This window comes from Belonocnema kinseyi, chromosome 4, assembly GCF_010883055.1.
Source record: "Belonocnema kinseyi isolate 2016_QV_RU_SX_M_011 chromosome 4, B_treatae_v1, whole genome shotgun sequence".
NCBI classification, from domain to species: domain Eukaryota; kingdom Metazoa; phylum Arthropoda; class Insecta; order Hymenoptera; family Cynipidae; genus Belonocnema; species Belonocnema kinseyi.
In genome coordinates this window covers 107,040,173-107,055,575 of record NC_046660.1, presented here as the reverse complement: position 1 = coordinate 107,055,575, position 15,403 = coordinate 107,040,173, and the positions used below count along the sequence as shown (strand labels likewise).

General features: G+C 30.7%; 1 protein-coding gene across 1 annotated transcript; it reads right to left on the bottom strand.

The window, feature by feature from the left end:
• Window positions 1-338: 338 nt before the first annotated feature.
• LOC117171843 (acyl-CoA Delta(11) desaturase-like) lies at window positions 339-9,768 on the bottom strand. The gene is made up of 5 exons (XM_033359478.1): window positions 9,449-9,768; window positions 4,306-4,436; window positions 4,022-4,227; window positions 1,549-1,731; window positions 339-1,404 (listed from the first exon to the last, which is right to left on the bottom strand). Exons 1-5 carry the CDS (start codon window positions 9,624-9,626, stop codon window positions 1,128-1,130), a joined length of 975 nt encoding a protein of 324 aa, XP_033215369.1. The 5' UTR covers window positions 9,627-9,768; the 3' UTR covers window positions 339-1,127.
• Window positions 9,769-15,403: the final 5,635 nt, after the last annotated feature.

Here is a 15,403-nt window from a genome sequence, read left to right as displayed (position 1 = left end):
TTCCAGGAGCTCTGACTGTAAACATGCGGGGCCCTGTGAACAATTTCTGTTGGATTTGGAGGCATGGTGCAACCTGATGCAACTAACGTGATGAGAGTGCGGACTTTAGGCTGATTGTCACGGATGACTGAGCATATCCTCCCCTCTCGGCCCCGCTGCTCCTTTCATCAAGAAACACAAATTCAGTTTATGGTAATCCAGGTTCCAGTTTATGTATTATATGTATACATCCTGACGTTTTACTTTAAATATCAATCTCATTCCTACCTCTAATTTTTATATGATTAAGATTTTTTGTAGGTCTTACGGTCTTCAATTTTTAAAAGAATAAAATGAAATTACTGGAAAGTTCGTTTATTGAAATTCTGACGTTTCGCTTAATATTGCGCGCTGTTTTCAGAGAATCTTAATAAATAATATATAAATAGCGATCTTTTCTTACAAATAATTACAAACGAACAAATTTTTTTTTAAAGTAAAAGAAATAAAAATCACCTGTGCTTATTATCTTGTGAAAAACATAAATATTTAATTTTTGAGAAAAACAGCGTGACAATTAAATTAAAATTTACAAAAACGCATATAATAACAAAGCCTTATAAAAATTGAAGAGGCTTTTTTTAAGAAACTATATCATAATTGAACGAAAAAATCCTTACAGTGTTTTGGGACAACGACGAACATATAGCAAAGCAGAGAAGAGACATACATTAAGGTGGTAAATTCAATAATACAGAATAAAGGCATCATTTAAAGAAACCGCGAATGAGGAAAGCGCGCCAAAGTAACAGAATTTTAACTTGGTTTTGCTTATTTTATAATACTTTGATATATTTTGTGGACATTCATGATTTCTGTCTGTAAGTTAATCGAAATATTTTGATGTTTCTTAATAAGAATGGATTCTATTATGCATCTTTTATACGTATTTTTTTCTGTAGCAAAAATTTTTAAATTGTTAAAATCAAAATAATGGTTTAAGTTCCAACAATTTATTTCAGTAAATATTAATAAATTATAGTCGAAACATAAAAAATTTACTACTCTTCTTAAATAGGATATGATCTTATTTTGCATGCTTTACCTATATTATTACGATGCTGATACACTAATTATAAATTATATTTTCAATTTTCTGGTGCAGCAACTTCTTGCCCCCAAACTTGGTGAGTGCCATCTCCTCTATTGAGACAAGTTCTTTTTACTAATTCAGGTGACGGTTGTTTTAAATCATACGCCCAACCAAGTTTGGCAAACTGATCGATAAAAAAAGTCGTTACATTCACACTGTAAATGGGAAGTTCAGCTGCCTTGTAATCCCATGGGAATATATGATGGTAGTTATGCCAACCTTCGCCCAATGTTAAGATTGCAATTGTCTTATTCTCCACTGGCGATATACTCCTGCATCAGCATTTAAATTGTCAAATATGAATTAGAATGTATATAATTATCAATATACATCTTAATTTGTTTTGGCAGTGAGAGCTGGATCATTGAATCAAATTTATAGAATTTATATAAGAAAGATTACTGATAAAAAAATACCTGTCATATGGTTTCGAGCCCCAATAGTGTGCAACACTGTTCACAGTCGCTGTTATATGCCCTACTGTTAAAAACCTTATCAATACTTGGTACAATGATAAACGCCATGTTTCGTTCCAAAGGTATACTGGTACAATTGCAGGAATGATAACGCAGCACATCAGCATTAATGGAAAGTAGAACCTTAAATAATTTCTTTGTTAAATAAATTAAAAGAAATTGACAAACTGATCTTCTTTTTCGTAACGCTAGATATTAAAAAAACTAAATGGAGCGTGTTGTTTTACACACAGCTTTTCAAGAGTTTTGCCTATTTTGGAAGAAAGTGTTTAATAAAATCGCTGACATGGTCTCTGATGAAAATGTCTAAACTGTAAATAATTTACTAGGGTGTCTACTTATTTTCGCTCATAAAGTGCCCGGTTTTTTCTTGGTTGTAAACATTAAATATCCTCGCGAATAAAATGTATTTTAGATATATTATGGTGACGAGTAATGTCGAATAAAATGAGATTACTATTGTATCGGACATTTCGGCAGCTGATGATTGGTTAGCATGACAGTTTTTTTGTTATAAACATATATTTCGTTTATTATTTTTGATATTTCAATTAAAAAATAATTCTTACATATAATTTATAATGTCTCTGGTATTAAAGATTAACCAATGATTAATTATTGAAGAATACCCGGGGCAAAATCCTAATTCTCGGCAAGCCCTTCCTCCCTGCATGCTCTGTCACGAAAAATAGAGTTCTGCGCGAGGTTGGAGAGAACTTTTCAATCCTCGTTTTTCCTCGAAAACGCTCAAAAATTGCGAATTCGGAAATTAGTAGGCTTCCGCGAGCATTAAAGCCACTGTAACGAGCATTAGTGAAACATTGAATATTTGTTTGAAATCTCCCTACGTGCTTGGGCAGTACTCTAAAATCATCGGGCAAACTCGGTTTGACAGAGCACGAAGGAGGTTTTAGGATATCGCGAAAGCCTCTTTAATGCTCAAGGAAACCTACTTATTTCTGAATTCGCAATTTTCGAGCATTTTCGAGGAAAAACGAGGACTAAGAAGCTCTCTCCAACCTCGCGCAGAACTCTATTTTTCGTGACAGAGCATGAAGGGAGGAATGCCGAGTATTAGGATTTTGCCCCGGGTAGATACAAAAAACTATTTTTAATCTTTTATTACGTCGATTTGATTATGATTACATGTTTTTATAACATAGTCAATGTAAACTTCACTTAATCTGTTCGAAAATAATAATTTGTATCATGTTTTCTTGTTCACTAATATCAAATAAATTAAAAACCATATCTGCATTTTTTGTTCGCAATCTTCCAAATCTAAATTTTGCTTCAAAATTGTTTAAATCTTTCAAAAATTTTACATAATTTTCACTGTCTACCAATATGGAACTTCCCGTAAGTGATCGTTCAAAAAATACGTAAAGCCTTCAGGGGGTAAGAAGAATGTGTTACCTACAGCATCACGCTAATATGAAAGTTACATATATACAAAATTTTAGAAACTAATTTGAAATGTTTAAAAATCTTTTTTAAATTTCCTTTTCAGATTCATTAAAAAATAAATCAAATTAAAAATCATAAAAAATGTTCTCATAAATCTTAAGAAAATGTCATTCTCTTGAAACCTTTCAAAATTCTTAACAAGCTTCTAAATTTTGTTTCGATAACCTCGAAAATCCACATTTTATTTTAAATTTGTTGAAGTATATTAAAATTTGAGAATATTTTCTAAAAAGACGAATTTTCTACAGAATATTATAATTTTTCAAACCGCATATATAAATTTAAAAAAAAAATTAATTTTCAATCAAATAGTTTAATTTTCAACTGCGTAGATGAATTTTTCAACAATCAGATTAATTTTCTATAAAAAAAATGAGTTTTCAACAAAACAGTTACATTTTTTAACAAAAAGTTGAATTTTCAATCTGTAAATAATAATTTACAAACAACAACAACGAATTTTCAAGCGAGTAATGGAATTTTCATTTAAAAATATGAATTTTCAACCTACAACATTAATTTTCTATGACAGAAGACGAATTATTGACAGAATACAACAAGTTTTCACTAAAGAAGATCTGAGTTGAAACAAAATGGAATAATATAATTTTCAATTAAAAAAATTAATTATCAGCTGGAAAACGAATTTTGAACAGAATAGGCAAATTTTCAACCGAAAAAGGAAATTTCAACAAATTACAGTTGAATTCAACAAAATAATACGAGTTTTCAAGAAAATAGTTCAATCCTCAAGCAAACACTGATTAATTTTCAATTAATGAATTGAATTTTTAATCAATTAGGTTTTAAACAACAATGTATTCGAGATCTTGTGACTACAAATTTGTAAGAAAGCGATGAAACTTCAAAGTTATTTGTCTTGTTAGCTATTTCCGTGTTTTCACGGTTAGTAGACACCCTGGTTTGCATCATTCAAAGTAATTACTTGTCTCCATATGTGAGTACAGGGTCCACTTCAATGTCACTAAAATCAATTTGCCGAACTTTTTTTCTAAGCTCTGGATGTCTTTGCAACATCAACCAACCCATATGGGCGAAAAAGAATCCGCGGTTTGTGTTGTGTGGATCTGCGTCCGTATCTGTGTGTTTATGATGGCACCGATGAAGTTTTATCCAATCTTTGGCCTTTAGCTGAAACCGATAATTTAACATTATCAAATAAATAAGTTCTAAAAAAGGCAAAAATTGAAGAATCATTGTTATTTCTACCCCGCCATTTGTGTAGTAACATAAAAGGATAAACGCTCGAAGAGGTGCGTTCGCCTTGTAAGCTTTGTGGGCCCAAAGGCGATGAACTCCGGCTGTTTCTCCAAATTTTGCAATATTTGCAACTAGGAACACTGTAATATAAAACAAAATTGTTCAATAAGAAATTGTTGAAAATGTTAAGGTCCTGACCCTCCAGTTTTTTCGGAGGAATAGTGGAAATCTTACAGCCTTAGCTACTCGTCTAAAAAGCTGGATGAATGGTCTGCTTGTAATTTTAAACCATTAATATGAAGCATCTAGCTATAAAATTAACAATTATAATGAATTTACCAAGAAAATATAGTTACAAAAACGATTGGATACATTAACTATGAGTTATGACCACGACTATTTTGAAAAGTAAGTTTCTGTCGGAATATTTTAAATCAACTTCAAAGTGTGATGTTAGCAGGTTGAGGCATGATAAGCATGATAATTATGAGCTTTTTCACGCGTGAGAAAAATATGTTTAAAAATCGTACAATCTGCAGAGCTTTCAATCTTTTTATAATTTCCATTTTTTTTCACTTTTTTAAGAGTGTCCAGAGTCTTCTAAATTTATTCCAGATGTTACGATACGACTCTGCAGGATTTAATGTTTTCCAATGCACACCTGCAATTTACATATAATATTTGCGTCCACCACAACATTCAAAAAATTCAAACTAAGAAATAAAAAAGGCAAGTGCCTTAAATTTTTAAGATTCTGCTTTCATTTTTTATTTTCTTGACCTCTTACTATTTAAGCAGTACAGTCTGACCTAAAGAACTCACTCAAGGGTAAAACGAATTTTGTTTTTTCGTTTAAATAGACGAAAACATTAAATGTACTTTATAGAGTTCTGTTCAAAATTTAAAACGTATAACTTTTATTTGCAGAGATCACAACGCAAAAGTAGCTCAAATAAGGGAAAATCCCGTAATTTCGTCCCGAAAAATGGGAAATATAGAGGAAACTTTAATTTCTTTGAAAATAGATAATAAAATAGAAAATAGACCACTTCGCTTCATTGGGAATCGAACCACAGAACTTCAGATTGCCATTCAGGTGTTTTCCCATGAAGCTATTAGAGAGATCGAAAGAAGAATCTTTCTTCAGAAAGACACGCTATGTTAAGCCAGGTGTTACATTTATAATACAAGTAATTTAAAGAAATCTTTATTATCATCAAAGACAGTTTCCATCGATGAGTGTAGATATCATTTCAGCGATTAGAGTAGATTCTTTTTCAGAGTAATTTAATTACAAAAAATTTTTATTCATTTTTTATCTACTCAGAAATTTCGTTAAGAAATGTTCTGTTATTTTAAGAGTTATCTTGATCGATAGTGTTGATTTCTAATTTCACGTTTTGTGGAATGATATCTACACTGATCGATGGTAACTGTCTCTGATGATAATATAGATTCCTTCAAATTACTCATATTATTTTCCATCTAATCATAAATAACGTTAAGCATTTATTTCTATTTTTGGAGAGTTACTTGATGGCTGGCGTTGATTTCTAATTTCAAGGATTGTGGAATGATATCTACACTGATCGATGGTAACAATCTCTGATGATAATACAGATTCTTTTAAATAGGGGAAAGATACAAATTTATTTTTACACGCCTAAATGAAGAAAAGGACGTTGGTGATTCATTCACGGACGAGTTCTTGGCGATATGAAAATGTTCAAAAAAAGATCAAGTTTGGTAAATAAAATACTTTGATATGTGTAAAAAGGTTCAAATCATCAAAAATACTTCCTCTTATTAAATTTTTTTCATAAATAATTAAACCATGATACTTATAAGTATAATTAAATATTTCTTTGCAATATTTCTTATTTCACCCTGATTATATTTAATCATTTGAATTTCACTTGAAACCCACACTGGATTTTTATTTTCTATTATTAAAGAAAAAGAAACTATTAAAAGACCGTAACAACCAATTATAAAATATTAATAGTTCTAAAAAGTATGAAACGAAATTTCTTGAAATGCTTTGGAATCTTTTTAAATAATTAAAAATCTTTTAACGCCTTTGAAACTTTTCTAATTCCTTCCTATCCCTTGAAATTGTTGAAATCCTTAGAAATCCTTGAAATAAAATATATGTTTCTAAATTCACTTGATATAAATAAAATATAAATTATTTATATAGTTCCTTTAACAAAACCCGCTTCAACAAAATGGACTTTTATGTTCTAACATTAAAAGCACAACCTATGAAAAAGGCAATAAAACATTTTTAAATCGAGTGGAATAATTTAAAAATAATTCATTCTAGTTCGTAAAATATTGTTGACAAAATCTTTCTTTCTTAATTCTAATATGTTCATGGATGCAAATTTTGTTCACATGTCTGGAGATTTTAATTATTTCCATGAATATTGTTATTCACATATTATTGAATTTAAAATATCATTATTTTTTTAATCTTCAATTGCAAAATGTTCTTTTTTGATACATTTTCAAATTGATAATTCAGAAATTGTTGAATTTCAAACGTCGAGGAATTGTCCAATATTACAAAATCAAAATTGTTTAATTTCAAACGCTAATAATTTTGAAATTTTCTAAGTACTAAAAACAGTATCTATTTCAACATTATAAAATAGAAGAACTACTTGTAAGACTAAAATACTTAACTATAAATATTTTCAAACCATATCTTGAGTTATGAAAAAAATTAATTAAACCTTGTTTTATCTTTGAAATTTCAAAGTAATTAAAGGCCATTTTTTGATTTTTTAATATTATCACAATCTCGAAAAAAGTGTATGTGAGTAATTAGCACAAATTTTCATTTTTACGAAACAAATTGACTGAAATAATCAAAAGTGCCATTTTTATTTTCAACTCTTCCCATTCTCTTGATATTGCTATACCGTGGAATGGTGGAACGAGTGTAATTTTTCGTGTTGAAACTTTCCCTAGCCTATTTTCGAAAACTTCGTCTTTTCCCCTTGTTTCTTAGAGGGTGTCTTTTAGTTTCGAGCCTATTTTTATAATATATACTGTCGACTTTGTATTAAGGCTGCGGCTATTTATATTGTATAAAACAAATAAAAAGTAAAATATGGCTTTGATTACGATTACATTTGCTAGGTCAGGACATAGATGTTTTTAAAATTTTCGATTTTTTTGAAAATTGTCTACTTTTTTACAACAAAAATTCCTGAGCTTGTTATGAATATTCAAGTTTCAAATTGCATAGTTCGTATACTTATTATAATTGTTAATCTTTTGTCTGTTAACGTTTTTTCGGCACCTCTCGTCTGTAAAGTTGGGTAATTGACATCCGGCCGTTTTTTCACCCTATTGATATAGTCAAAAAATTCAAAAAAAATGCATGCCAATGTTTCAAACCTTCAGCTTGACATATCATGCATTAAATGGTAGAAAAATAAATTTTTTCATATATATTTTTGTTAAACAAATAAAGCATCTCGTTGGGAATGCAGTGATTTACTCAAAAAATTGTGACTTTAAGAAAAATTGAGATAACGTAACTTACTTAGCAGCAGATTCTTTTGCAGAACGCAAGACAAGAATTCACAATAATAAAGCATAAAAACCTTAAACTATTTTTGTAATATCTTTTAAGAAAATTTTCTAGTTCGATTACTCTATTCAGGCTAAAAATTTCAAATGTAGTTAGAATATTTTACTATTGTAAACAGCTTATATGGCCTCTTGTTAGTAGCACTGATAGGTTCAGAGGCGACAAGGTGATGGTCATATTTACCATTTAATATAGTACTCTCCTCTTCCGAATCGCATCTTTATCGAAATGATACAAAATACAAAGTGTCCTTTCAGAGTTCAAATAATGCATACATAAATAGCACTATTTGCTCTGTTTTCTAGTGACAATGTACCATTCTCTTTTTTGCGCGAAAAAACATAGGTTTCTTTGTTTGGAAAAAAGTAAGACAAAGAATTTCGTCTAAATTTTGATAAATCTTGACATTAATAAAATATTATTTAAAAAGTATACTTAAAAAAATAAATTTAACATCTAATAAAAGCTGCCCTTAAATTTGTCCGGCAGTTAGAAGGGAGTCTGTGGTGTTTTTTGAAAATTGTTTAAATTCCAAAACTTTTTTAATTTGCATTGAATCGAAAAGTACCATGAAGATAATTTTTAAATCTTGTAATACTTGTTTAAATTTTTTCTAATAAAAAAATGCATTGGGTTCATTTATAAATAAATTTAATAAAGTTAGAGTGAATGACGCCTGAAACAAAAGACCTTGGGTACTAATGGTCCCAAGTGGCGAACCTCACATGACGACTTTGTGCGGATCTTCACTTGGGGTGATTCTTAGAGAGATTGATCAGCAACCTGGGTCGGAGCAGTGTTGCGGAACAAACGTGTTATTTAAATAAATATCACGAGAATTCTGGATCAATCCAAAAATTGTATATCCCTTCCTCACATTACTCCCTTCCTCACGGAGCAAGTCACGCCTACGCTAAAAGGGAAACGGCTTAATGGTGTAATAATAACAATAATAAACTATCTACTAAAAATTTGAATTAGACTTCTGAATTTATTAGAAAGAATAATTTTTGATACTTTTTGAACATTTAAAAAAAAACTGTCTAGCATAATGAAAACTCTTATTTAAATTTAAACTAACAAATCTTCAATGTGGACAGACAGCCCTCGTACTTACGTATAGCTTACTTCCAAAATATTTAATTTTTAAGAATTCAGCAAAAAATCTTGTTAATTCAAAATTTTTAATTAATACTAATAGATGATTCTCTAAGAACAAAAAAACGTTAACTACTAGCGAGACCATATCGTAGATTTGAATAGAATAATTTTGTACATTTAAAACCAACAACAGTATTTCCGAATATCTTATATTTAAAGAAAAGAAGGGAAAAAGAAATTTTTTGAAAATAGGGAAAAATGGGAAAGGGTGAATTTGCAAAAAGAAATGAAAATCCTAAAAAACTTGAAAGCCCCATAGGCAGTAAGATTAAAAAATCTGTATTAGGCAAAAGAATTGCAATTTATTATAAACATTAAAAATGATTAAATGAAAATAGCTAAAATATTAACTTAAATTGATTATTCTTAAATATTCTAGGTACTTACTCCACAAAACAGTTATTTTATGCGTAGTATATGGAAAGGTAAAGAATGCATAAATTCCAATACAATGTGCTACCAAAAAGAATATCGACATCATATATTTCGGTTTGGTTTTAAAAGTGAAAGGTCCCACTTTTGTCTCTGCTTCATTTTTTTCGACAGTTTCAGTTTTCGATGTCATTTTTATAAAAATTTTATTATAAGTGAAGATTCAACCAAAAATCAATAATCATTTAATTTGATAGTAACTGCCCGATTTGAAAATGACCGGGTTGCATACTGCAAGAAGGATCGACTCTGATTTGATGAAATTTTCCTCGATTCTGAAAGAAGTTTGTGAAAAGGTGGAAAAGACATTGGGTAACAATTAATTCATTGAATTTCAAATGATTTTGCATGCTGCATATATTTTTCATGCTGCATATATAGTGCGGCAAACTTAATATTTATGATTTTAAAACTAAATATACAGTACGCCCAGTTACATAAGGTCGCCTTACGTACTCATTAATTCTGTTTAAAGTTTACTTTTTTGATTGACCTCTTGTGGTCCTCTTGTTTGAAAATTTAACTATTTGGTTGAAAATCTACGTATTTTGTTATAAATTTTTCTTTTTGGCTATAAAATAAACTTTTCCGGTTAAAAATGGAACTGTTTATTTGAAAATTAATCTCCTTCAGTTGTGAGCTCAAGTATTTTATTGAAAATTCGTCCACTTCTGTTACATTCAACTGCTTTTCAATTAAAAGTAAAATCTTTTTTGGTTGAAATATCATCGCTCATATTTTGTGTTGCAAATTCATCTGTTTGGGTTGAAAATCCAAAGCATGGGTGGAAAGTTGCATTACTTTTATTTTTAATTCAATTTTTTTGGTTAAAGATTCTTAATTACAGTTGAAAATTCACCTCTTTGGTTCAAAATTGAACTTCTTTGTTGAAAATTCGTTTTTTTTTTAATTCACATTCGCGGGTGGAGAATTGAAATATTTTGTTGAAAATTCGTGTTTGTGGCTTAAAAATTAAACAACTTGATTACGAACATTTTTTTCTTCTGGTTTGAGAATTTATCTCTTTGACTGGTTAAAAATTAATCTGTTTTGGTTAAAAATTAATTTTTTAGTTCAAAAATCCACTATTTGGTTAAAAATTCGTTTTTTGTTGTTTTTGTTAAAACTAATTTTTCCTTGGGTTTAAAATTCGTCTATTTTGGCTTTAGAATTTAACATTTTGGTAGAAAATTCAACGCTTTTGAAGAAAATGCGTGTTTTTTTTTAATAAACATGAAACTATTCCTTTTCATTTAAACATTAAATCTTTTTAGTTTAAGACTGCGACAATTTATTTCAAAATTTATGTAATATAAAAAATGTATCAATTGTTAAAAAGTCGTCCTTTTTGTACAAAATTAATCTTCTTGATTGAAAATTTAAGTATTTGGTTAAAGATTGATGATAAATGTCTATAATGCAAATTTTGTTTAAAATTCGTCTTTCTGATTTGAGAATTCATCTCTTTCGGTAAAAATTCCATTTTTCTTGGTTAAGAATGCAACTTTTTGATTGAAGATGAATCTGTTTTGGTTAAGGATTTAACTGTTTTGTTGAAAATGCATCTTTTTTTTTTATTCAATTCAAGTGTCTTTGAATATTATATTTTTTGATGAGAATTAATATTTTTGGATGTATCTGTATATATCATGTATGTATACATGTATCTCTATATATTTTCTAGATGTTTGGATATATTTATCAACTACAGTGAAACTCTACTATAGTGCCGATTTGGTCGCTGACGGTAGGTTGGAACTAAATTATTATAGCCAGATCCGCTTTTGTTTGTTCACGTCTGAGTGCTCGCCTGAGTGACAACCGCAGACCCCACGCAGGTGCTGTTACACCTGCTTGTGGAGCGGCGTCGATTCTCGAAAGGGTTATAGAAGTGAGGGCTATTGAAGAGTTTCACTATATTTGGTAGGAAGCTGAACTGTTTTGTTAACTCATAAAAAACAGTAGTAAGATATAACCAAACCCACCCTCTACCCATAATGTCTCAATTTGTTTTTGGATGACCCCTAAATTAATTCACGAAAAAATTTATTCGGCAATAGCAAAGGGGAATACGTGGTTAAAAATTTCAAAGAACATTCATATGAGGCTTACCAAAAAGTCGTTTTCGTAAATGGTGTGGCTTACGACCTTATGCAATTAAATTTACACCCAGCTTTGGCTACTCAGTAAAGCTTTGGAAACGTGAATGTTGCAGATATATTTTATGCTTCCCTTATTTATTTTCTTAAATTGTATATTTGAAGATAAATTTCCAAATTCGAAGAGAATTAATTTAATTATGTTTATAACTTATATGGGTGATTGCCAAAAAGTTAACTACTTTGAAAGTCCGTCATTTTCCACTTTTCCTTTTAAATAATAATTTTTTCTAAAATTGTCTCAATAAAGTACCTACTTATATCAAAGAACAAGCTAGTAAGCTAACGAAATTTTCTACGAAATCGTTTAGAAATTATAAATATTGAAGTACGCAAGATGCCTTGCCACACACTTGTCTCAAACCAACAATTTTAAGAAGAAAATTTGTTGAATAATATTACCACCATTTTTTTATGTATTTGAGATTCACAGTTATCACTTATATGGAGCTGTAAACTATAAAAGTAAAAAGTAGAAAATCCATATTTTATAGAGTTAAGGATTTTCAAAATCAGGATAAAGTCTGTCCCACAAGTTTTTCGTCTTGTCAAGCTGCATCGATACTATTTTCTGTTAACGCTCGAAAATAATTATTTAAACTATTCATAATGCAGGCTAAAATTGTTAATTTTATATGCATGAATATTTTAGTATGGTTAAAAATGTATTTCTCAATGTTAATTTTAAATAACAGTCAATAATAATAAAAAATATTTTTGTGTAATCTTTTATTTTCAAAGATCTCATTTCCTAAAATCATCAATGTTTTTGCTACCATCCATACCAAGTATCTTAATAAATATATAATTATACAGAAAAGGACAGTATTTGGTTGTATATGTGCAACCTCTTATTGGTAAAATGCATCTGCTGTTTCTGATATGCAAGAAAAAATAGATTATTTAAACAACTTCTATTAAAAAATGTCCTTATGCATTTTTCTAGCATCAAATGCCAGCTAAGAAGTACGCTAAGTCGCTTATGGAGTATTTCACTGTAAAGTTATCGTGTGCTCGGCCCTCGATACAACAAGAGAAATCCACAAACGCTTGGAAATCTTTGCTCGACTCGACATATTTACAACTTAAGACTTTACTTGCAGCTCATTCTAGAGCAGGGCTCACCAGAAGGCAGCCATCAACTGCATTGGCTGCCAGTGGCAGCCAAGAGACTATGTCAAACTGATCCTAATAAATCTTGTCGTTCGACTGGTTCCTAGCCCTTTCTGGTCATTATAGAGTAGAGTTTACACACTTCAAAATAAAGAAGAAGGAATTTTGGCGGCCGTAGTTTTTCTTTATTCTTTCTGAATTTTAATTCAAAACTCTGCAAATTTTTCCACCTTTTAAAAGCTTTAATTTGCAGAACAATTTGATTCACTTTGTAAATTAAAAATGAAATTGAAATTGGAATTGAATTGTATTGTAAATTCGAGTACAAAAGTTGAGACCCCCCGGCGTGAATGACGGCGAGACGAAATTTACCGTGACCGTAACCCTTCGCTCGATTCCTGGAAAACGAAGAAAAAAATGACAGAAAAACTTGGTGGCAGTCATAGACTTGTTGTAGCAGCTAGCACCTGCTTGAAGTGGCGAGCCCTGTTCTAGCGCAGCGATTCTCAAACTTTTTTTGCAGTTTTCAGGGAGGGGCAGGGCCGCCATCCTACCATTTTTTTCCTTCTACTAGAACCCAAGGGGGATACTTGACTCTCGGTCATGCGGGAGGTTTCATGCTTTAAGTGGGAGAATTAGAGCCGGTTGAGAAAAATTAATATGTGTTAAAATGTTAATAAATTAAATTTTAATTAGTTGAATCAATTTCCTAATCTGATTTTAAGCAAGTGAAAAGAAAGTTGATGAAAATCGGTTAATATCTTCAATGCCAGTTGACAGTTCTTGTAATTTTGCATGTACTTAAAGATGCGCTCAATTACTCGAAATGTTATCCGATTTTCATCAACTTTTTTTTCATTTTCTTAAAATTACATCAGACAAATGATTCAGATAATTAGAATTGAATTGGGCCACGTCTTTAGCATTTTAGTTATTGAAACAGCCTTAAATCGCATGACAATGAAAGGGTTCTCATACCGGGGGGGGGGGCTGCCGAGGAGCTGGGCCCTGGCTGGCTTCCCCCCTAGGGGGCTGCCCGGCCCGGGGTGGCTTCCCCCGACCGCGGTCGGGCCGCCCACCGTCGGCACTAGTTTGGGAATCGCTGTTCTAGCGCCTGCAGAATTTTGATTTTGCACCAAACAGTGTGCTCGGCCACTTTAGCCAGACAAACTATCCGCAAAGTATACTTTGCTTATTAGTCCGGGAGCCAAGAACCGTTTGGTCCGCGGAAATAGGTCCCCTTAATTTTTTAAATAGATATTGTGCAGAATGGTCTCCTGAATCCAACGGCATGAAGTGCTTTCGCGCACTGACGATCGTTCTCGAGATATTGTTAATTAAACATTTTTACATAACTTATGCTATATCTTGGAAAATTATCGACATATTAGGAAATTTTTTCTTGAAACAGTTAGGTTTTATTGAAATAAACAATTTTTGTCTGCCTCATAGTTTTTGCAAAAAACGCAAAAAAAAGTATAATATAATAATCTATTTTTATGCATTGTTTATGGGTCTTTTGAAGATTTGTCTTCAGAACTAGTTTGATTGTGTTAAGACGCGTGAAATTTCTTTGGCACATTTTCGAATCTGATTGATAGTATATATAAAAAAAACCGCAAACAAGATTTGCAACAAGGTTTCTTTGAACACGATTGTAGCCGACATTTATTAACATTTTCACATTTTGTTTCCTCATTCTGCTAAAGAAACCATTGAGGGAAAAAGTTTGTCCAAGACTTTTTCCGTATCTCAAATAGTTTATTTAAAAATAAAAAAACAATATTAAAGGAAAAAATATCGTTAAATATCAACAGGGGGTGTAAATATTAACCGAGTTTTGTCAATCTTTTTTTTTATTTTCTTAAAATAATATAAGGAGGCTAATTCAGCCTATTGAAATTAAATTAATTAATATTGTACAAAATTTTAATTTTCTCCGCTGGCTCCAATTTTAAACAATGGGCAGGGCAGCCCAGGCAAGAAAGCGTCCACTCGGGCGGCACTAATCAGCTAGCCATGGTTAGCCGCACTGAGAAAGCAAAAGTCCAAATATCTTACCATTGTTAAAGGAGTGTCGATTGAGAATAATCAAAATTGTGTACAATATTAATTAATCTTATTTGAATAGGCTGAATTATCCTCGCTATATTATTTCGAGAAAATCAAAAAAAGATTGAAAAAAATTGGTTAATATTTACTCCCCCTGTTGATATTTAACTACATATTTTCCTGTAACTTAATTTTTTTATTTTTAAATAAACTATTCGCGATACAGAAAAAAAGCCTTAGACAAAATTTTTCCCTCTATGGTTTCTTTAGCAGAATGAGAAAACAAAATGTGAAAATTTTAATAAATGTCGGCTACAATCTTGATCAAAGAAACCTTGTTGCAAATCTTGTTTGCGGTTTTTTTTTATATAAAATATCAATCAGATGCAAAAATGTACCAAAGAAATTTCATGTGTCTTAACACAATCAAACTAATTCTAAAGAAGAATCTTCAAAATACCCATAAACAATGCATAAAAATCGATTAATATACGAGGGTGGATTGATAAGTTTCCGGCCTGACCAAGAGATGGCGCCACTAGGCCTACCTTGAGGTGGCGTTCTATAGTACCATCCTTAGATAGCT

Bases quoted from the DNA above. Each gene is read 5' to 3' on its own strand.
- LOC117171843 (XM_033359478.1), bottom strand. From the start codon at position 9,626: ATGACATCGAAAACTGAAACTGTCGAAAAAAATGAAGCAGAGACAAAA. The intron at 4,228-4,305 runs GTAGAAATAACA...TATCGGTTTCAG, and splicing joins GTTACTACACAAATGGCGGG to CTAAAGGCCAAAGATTGGAT. The intron at 1,405-1,548 runs GTATTTTTTTAT...ATGCTGATGCAG, and splicing joins GGCTCGAAACCATATGACAG to GAGTATATCGCCAGTGGAGA.